The sequence below is a fragment of the Etheostoma cragini genome, chromosome 3 (genome assembly GCF_013103735.1).
Source record: "Etheostoma cragini isolate CJK2018 chromosome 3, CSU_Ecrag_1.0, whole genome shotgun sequence".
NCBI lineage: Eukaryota > Metazoa > Chordata > Actinopteri > Perciformes > Percidae > Etheostoma > Etheostoma cragini.
Genome location: NC_048409.1, coordinates 11,104,302 through 11,112,017, shown reverse-complemented (window position 1 = coordinate 11,112,017; position 7,716 = coordinate 11,104,302). Strand labels below are relative to the sequence as shown.

The 7,716-nt window shown below is 39.9% G+C and overlaps 1 protein-coding gene across 1 annotated transcript in view; it reads left to right on the top strand.

Moving 5' to 3' along the window:
* The first annotated feature begins 47 nt into the window (after positions 1–47).
* ift80 (intraflagellar transport 80 homolog (Chlamydomonas)) overlaps positions 48–7,716 on the top strand; it is a 38,548-nt gene continuing 30,879 nt past the window's right edge. The window contains exons 1-6 of the mRNA XM_034867832.1: positions 48–585; positions 716–776; positions 1,057–1,278; positions 3,333–3,443; positions 3,552–3,620; positions 6,173–6,282. Of these exons, the coding sequence (XP_034723723.1) occupies positions 740–776; positions 1,057–1,278; positions 3,333–3,443; positions 3,552–3,620; positions 6,173–6,282 (549 nt within the window). The 5' untranslated portion in view covers positions 48–585; positions 716–739. The remainder of the gene's footprint in view (positions 586–715; positions 777–1,056; positions 1,279–3,332; positions 3,444–3,551; positions 3,621–6,172; positions 6,283–7,716) is intronic.

Below are 7,716 nucleotides of genomic sequence, written 5' to 3'. Positions count from 1 at the left end.
CAAAGCCTGTCTCTACGTGTTCAAACGGTTGCCTAGTGACAGTAGAACGAAGCTCCGCCCGGATGAATAGTTAACGTTTCAGGAAATATTGTTCGATGGCTCAACTATTAATGTTAGTTAATTCGTTTTGAATGAGTCATAATACATACGTTTATTTAACATTTGTCATTTGTACTTGTAAATAATTCAAAGTCGTCCGTTTTTGAAGAAGGTAGCGATACGGGAAACTCTCGCGATAACTTGCGTTTTCAGCTTCCTATGACCCAGATTACATGGCTACCAGAGGTTAGCCATGATAACGTTAGCAAGAAATGACTGATTCGTGATGGATAGAATTGCACTGTACTGTACTGACTATTCATGCATCTGGAGTTTTCCTATAATAAAGTCGGTAACGACAGAAGGATGTGTTTTTTAACCAGAAAACCAAGTTAACTTTAGCATTCAAGTTGCAGGGAAGGCTCGGGGACATCTCAGGATTCACGTTAGCAACGGTGGCAGGGACCGTAGCAACTGCAGACGCTTGTTTTATTCACCGTTACAGCTACCAGAGCATGACAACAACTGAGTCGCCTAATCTACAGGGTATGGTTCATAGTTTTTATTAAGTCTTATATAATTTCTTTCTGTGGGTTGGTTAGACATTGGTGTGATATAATGAGCGTTGATGTGAGTTACTGCCACTAACTGAAAATGTCTTGTTTTATTTGTCCAGGGTTTAACAAAGCAAACATCCACCATGAGATTGAAAACATCGCTGCTACAGGAACCCAAACATATCCTTTTTATGACGACGTTAGCTATTGTTTCTGTACAAATCAAGTTTTTATTATGCAACACAAATATGAAAACATTGCAATTTTGCCATTGTTATTAGCACCACTAGAAGTAGTAATATAGCGGTTCTTCCTGACATATACCAAGTCTATAATCTGCTCATTTTTCTCAGAAGACCCAATTTATAGCAGAAGCTACCATGGCATTTTTAATATGATCAATTAAAATACACACCCGAATAATAACTTCCCTAGAGCACTTTCCTTAACAGCAGATCACATAAGGAACTTGTGAGTTGCGTTGGCTGGACCTCAGCAGATGAGCTGTACTCATGCAGTGAGGACCACCAGATCCTCAAGTGGAACCTGCTGACCAGTGAGACCAGTCTGGTAGTCAAACTGCCAGAGGAGGTGTACCCCATTGACCTACACTGGTTCCCCAAGACTGTTGGTGGCAAGAAACAGAATCAGACTGAGATTTTTGTCCTCACCAGCACTGATGGCAAGTCTCTTTATTCCTTAAAATCTTGCCAGTGGGGTACAGGTCTTTGTTTGTTAGTTAGACAACATTATGCTGATGTAGAATCACATTTATCAAATGCTAACTGAACTTACTAAATATAATAAATGGTAGAAGAGTTTTCAATAGCCTCAGGTCTTTTTTAGTCGGCCTGGTTTTTATACTGACTAGGATGACGGCTCAGTAGGTTTTCATCGTAGTTTACAATTTTTACTGAATTTTAACTTCAGGAAGAGGATTGCAATGTGACAGTAAGGAGTAAATAAGTCTCTGTTCTAGTTTTCATCATCAAATCACTAAAGGTGGATTTTGGTTTTGCATCTGTATATTTTTAATACTGAACTTGGCGACAGAGTCTGCGTGACGTGCATCCACATGGCCTCTTGTTTCTCCTCTTCGGCCTATATTAGATATAATCACACATAATATGGATCTACTTTTATGGCAGGCAATATGTGGTCACAACACTAATGGCAGTGTAGGGTTGCATGAACACACCCACAAACTGAAGCAGCAATTTTCTCTGGCAGACTAGAGAGTAGTGAAAACTCTGTTACAATTCACTTTTGCAGCCTTCTTCTGCTTTCTGCCTTGTTACAGTTAAACATATTTATATATTTCTATCGTTATTCTTTTTCAGTACGTTGTTGTTTTTCATTGAAAACAATACAATGACACCGTTTTATTTCTTCTAACTTTGGTGGGCAGTGAAAGATATCAAATATTTTTTTTGTTTGGATTATGTACAGGATATTTAAAAAATTTTAAGAGATCTGTATGATACAGGCCTAGCTGAAAAGAAACAGCCAGGGTTTTATTGGGTGGGAGGATTCTGTATTAACAATGTGGCTTTATTTGATTAGTCAGCCTCCCTTTCCCATGCCAAAATATTAATTTAGTTTTGTATAGTGGTTAGGGTTAGTGCAGTCTGACCTTTTTCTGTGTGAAAAATAGGGGTTTGTTTAATATTTTATTGTGGTATTTTTTGTCCCTACTTTTGAAAGCTAAAATTGTAATCTAATAATTATAAAATATAATAATATTTAGCATCAAATTAATAACTATACTTTATTATTTTGGGAAGCATATTATGTCCCCTTGCCGAAGCATAATTGCATAGCTTAGATGCTTGGCATTTTTCATTCTGTCAGAAAGTATATTGTGTGGAATGGAAGGAGACTTGTCCCAAAGCGGACCAAATTAAGCTTGAAAGATTTTATGTGGCCTTCTTTTTGGAACAACAGTGCATTAGTCTCATTCACTTTTACCCTGTAGGACTACAATTCGGCGTCATAGTAGATTTCACACAGTAGTGTCATCTGGAAGTTCTCAACAAACCATATATAAATAGAAGGATATAGCATACGGTTGATATGTTGTCTTTAAAAGTTATCATAGTAAGCATCTGCCAGATAACAAGCTAACAAACAAATCGTGACACAAAAGCATTGCACACACAGTGTTTTGATGCACGGGTGAGGACTGTTGATGTGAGTGCATATGTAAATTAAAAATAGAATTTTGTATTTTTATTCAGAAGTTGTGTTTTTTATGTTGGAAACAGCTTTTCAGTACAGCTGTACATGCCTGTTATACTCACGCCTGTTATACTCACTCAAATTTAGAAATGGAAGAGAGCAGCAGCATGCTGATTTGCAGTTTTAGGCCACCAGAAATTACATGGAACATTCAGAATTCTTTAATACACACTGCCACAAAATATATATTAGGCTAGCGTCTTCAATAACTGTCTCCATGCCTGATCACCCTTTGTGTCTAGCAAATGTCAAATTGCCCTAATTCAACCATCAGAAACCCTTTTTTTCCCTCACTGGTGTTCTGGATTGGCCTCATGCAGGCAACCTGAAAAAGTCAGACTTGAAAGTTATGAAACCATAGTCTCCGTAGAAGACATCCACGTAGTAGCCAGAGAATTACAGCAGACAGTAGTGTTGCTGAACTATAGACTGTAAACACCCAGATCAGGCTTGAGTGTGGATTTGCCATAAAGTAAGTCTCTTTTTATCTCTTTACAGGGAAGTTCCACCTGACCTCTAAGTTAGGACGCGTTGAGAAGAGTGTTGAAGCACACAAGGGAGCTGTTTTGGCTGGAAGATGGAACTATGATGGGACTGCTCTTATTACAGGTAAAGATGACAGCGGCATACCTTTTTTCATTGTCATTTAACACTTGTTTAATTAGCCTCCTATAGAATTAAAATTATAACTATTCATTGTGTGGATTTATTACTTAGCTGGAGAAGATGGGCAGATCAAGATCTGGTCAAAAAGTGGGATGCTACGTTCAACACTAGCCAGCCAAGGTAAGGCTAAAAGAGCCCTTCACTGATTTGAAGCCACAATTGTGTTACACTGTTATTCTTATATGGTCACTCACCCAAAAATCAACAAAGCAGAGCACAGTCATTTGTTATGCATGCATCCCCTACACTGTGTTGTCACAATAATGGCTGCTGATTCCTGATTATTTCTATATATACTTGAAAGACTGAATAGTCAAACTAGGGTAAACTATTTTGATTTATATCATAAGAATGGCAGTGTGAGAAAGACCGGTAGTTTGAAGAAGGTCACATCCATCCAACAGCTGCCAGGCAGCAACAGAAGCCATGTGGAGCCAGTCTCTAACCAACCAGCTGCAGACATTTAGTAAACACAACACAACATACCGAGTCCAACACCAATTACACCCTATCCATCTCTCTCTCTCACACACACACACACACACACACACGCAGTACTGATTGTTTTTTGGACCGTCTGGCTCAAAGAGGGCCACTTGTGACAGAGAAAAAGAGCAAGAAGCAGAGACCTGATCACGAGCACCAGGCACACAGAACTTCAGTTTCATTGATGTGTATCAGGGGAGCCTCCTCCTTCTCCTAATGCTTTTAGACACAAGTTCACCCCCTCATCTTGCTCCCGTTTGATGCCAGACTCAGAATAACCACCCATGTAGATGATACTTGCAAGTTTGCTCTTAGTACATGTGGTCCCTGATGGCAAATTAGTAGCCACACCTTACGTGTTGTATGGTTTTATTCTTCAGACTTTAATTCAACATTTTGTATTGATAATATTCTTTCATTATGAAAGTCTATGTGTGGGCAATTCAGTCATGAGCATTGAGCATGCACCCCACATCCCTAAGGCAGAGCAGTCTGCAAGACCTGCTTTTGTGTTGAAGCGGCCGTTTTACTCAAGTATAATAATTAAAAATGACAATCAAGGTAAAAATGTATTTTTCTCTCCTCAGATGTGCGATTGTGTGAACATGTGTATGGTGTGTTTGAGTGGGCTATTAGAATGTAATTGTGCTCGGTACAACCAAAAGCAGAGGTCTATGTTTTTTATTGCCATAAAGTTTCAAAGCTTTATAGGAGTGGAGTTTTATTAAAAGCTATAAAAAAAGACTCATAATGATACATTTCTCTATCCGTCATTAACATTACAGATGTCTTACTTACTTATTAATTGATTCATCGTGCAGTTTTTCTCAGTTGTGGGACAGAAAGGGGGGGTGGGGGGCTTCTGGGCTTCTGGGCTTCTGGGCTTCTGGGGAAATTGATGGCACACTCCTGTTGAATGACGGGTGCTGTGGAAAACCTGGCAGGAGATCAGCAATTCAGCCCCAGTATTTAGGAACATTTTTCCTTAGCTGGATGTTTGGAGAATGAGCTGCCGGGTGGTGGGCTGCTCAACAGACCTACAGATTTGTCGAACACCTGCATATAGTAGCATTGCCACATACACACACCATACACATCATGGCACTCAGATCACTGCAGGTGTTGCTTCTCTTCAGAACTCCACACAAACACTCACTCATTCGCTCACTCACTCACTCACTCACTCACTCACTCGCTCACTCACTCACTCACTCACTCACTAAAGGAGCAGGCTGTTCTTCTTGGGTACTATGACCCATTTTAAGAGCGAGAGAGAGAGCTGTAAGAAGAGGTTGGAAATGAGTGAGCAAGAGGAAGGAGAGAGTAACTTGCCTCAAACCAACCATCGCATTCGTCAGATTTAGATCATGTGACCATTTGGCATTTGTGAGAAACCACATGCACCTGGAGTGGGGTTAAATGTCAGGCCCTCTCTCCTCCACACGTGCATAGCCACAACCCAACTCTCTCACACACACACACACACACACACACACACACACACACACACACACACACACACACACACACACAATTTACCTAACACGTGCACGTAACCACACACATTTGTGCCTCTGCTGTAGAGGTTAGACAGGTTTTCTCAACTAGTGAGGCTGCAAGTGCTGTTTCCATAGGCGGAATGAGGTGAGATCTCTGAGGGAATATGATACCATTAGCACTGCTTTACCCTCGAGCCATTGTTCATACCAACTACTAGTTTGTCAAAGAGAGGGGGAGAAATTCATACACACACACTTTTATATTACATCTTTTAAGTATCACATCAAGAAAGAGTCAAAGTTTCTATGTGTGGAAGCCAAATCCATTGCTCTTGGTTTTAGATTAAAGGTGGAGTTTGCTTTTCTAATCCAATACACTTTTTGTCACATTCAGCAAATATCTCCTCACGCTTCGCTAGCTGTCTGTTCTGCTGTTCACTGAAGAACAAAATCAGCTGTTCATCCCTGGCTCTGTTAATGGGAAACAAATAAAGTGGCTGAGGCACTTTTCCATTCATGCTTGTGGACAGGACAGGGGAAAGGCCATGGATGTATAAAGAGAAAGGCACTGGGAGCAAGAGGGATGGTAAATCTGAAGGAGCACTGACGAGAGAGGGTATATTTGTTTGGGTGTTAAGTTCAATATCAAAAATCTTTTTTCATCTTCGGTACGCGTGCTTCTTGCAGGTTCTCCTGTGTATTCTGTGGCTTGGGGTCCTGACTCAGACAGAATCCTCTACACATCAGGAAGACAGCTAGTCATCAAGCCTTTGCAACCCAGCGCCAAAGTCATACAGGTACAATCAACTTTATTTATTCTTTTACATAGTAAAAAAAAAATTCAATTCAATATGTTATCGTTTTGAAATATTGCCTTGTAGCTAACTCTGTTAATATCTCAAAGGTTACGGTAATGAACAAGATCAATCTAATTCACTTTATAACATGGAGATCCCATTGGATCAATGAATTAACGACAGTACACACACTCCAATATACTACTGTGTAATAAGTAAGGTTGCACAATATTGACAAAATGTTATGTTGCGATATCAGTTATGAATATTGCGATATCGATATTAATTTCAATATTTTTAAACATGTTAAATTACAAAAGTTACCAGGAAAACACATCAAAATAAATTTGTAACAAGCTAAACAAGTCTTCTTACAACACAAGATTTATTTTCAACTGGACTGGTACAACATGAATATATAAATAAGGACCATTTCCACAGAACAGGATATGTTGTACTTGTTGGACAGTTTATAATAAATAAAGAGAACAGGACATAGGACTTTTCTTTGTCTTCTCGGATACATTCTCTTTTGTTGTGTCTCTATCTATTTTTTCACTTACGCTGTCACTCTGTTGAATTATGCAAACTCATGGTACGCTACACAGGGTTTGTTACGTGGTGGACCCGTGCACTGATGTGCAAGTGGCACGGTAACTAGCCAATGAAACATGATCATTATAGCCTTTTAAGCGGGCTCTAAATCAAACACAACTAAGCCACACAGCCAACGGACGGGACGCAGCGCTCCACACTATAAACAAAATATTGCATACTTATTGCGACACTTTTTGATATTTCACGATAACAATATTGAGTCGATATACTGTATCTTGCAGCCCTAGTAATAAGTATCAACCAATCTGACTGATTGATCTGATTTAATAAAATATCACTCATTACTTTGAAGACTATAGTATAGACACACCAAGTGCCTATAATAATCATAATAATAATAATAATAATAGTAATAATAACAATAATAATAATAACAATAAATGGAATGTATATAGCACTTTTCACAGACTCAAAGTCGCTTTACAGGGGAGGTAGAAAACATAAATAATGTGAAACAGATGACAAGGGTGGGGGGTGTAGTGCTACAGACAGGCAGAGGTGAGAAGATGGGTCTTGAGGTGGGACTGGAAGATTGTGATGGACTCAGAGGTGCAGATCTCTTGGGGGAGGGAGTTCCAGAGCCTGGGAGCTGCCGTGGAACTTGGGTGTGCAGAGGGGGCCAGCTGAGGTGGTTCTGAGGGACCGTGAGGGTTGGTAGGGGGAGAGGAGGTCAGTGAGTTATGAAGGTGCCAGATGGTGGAGGGCTTTGTAGGTGAGGACCAGGGTTTTGTAGGTGATCGGGTGGGAGATGGGGAGCCAGTGGAGTTGTTTTTGTAACCTGTAACATTGTAGCAACAGTGTTGCTTAGTGTTTTGT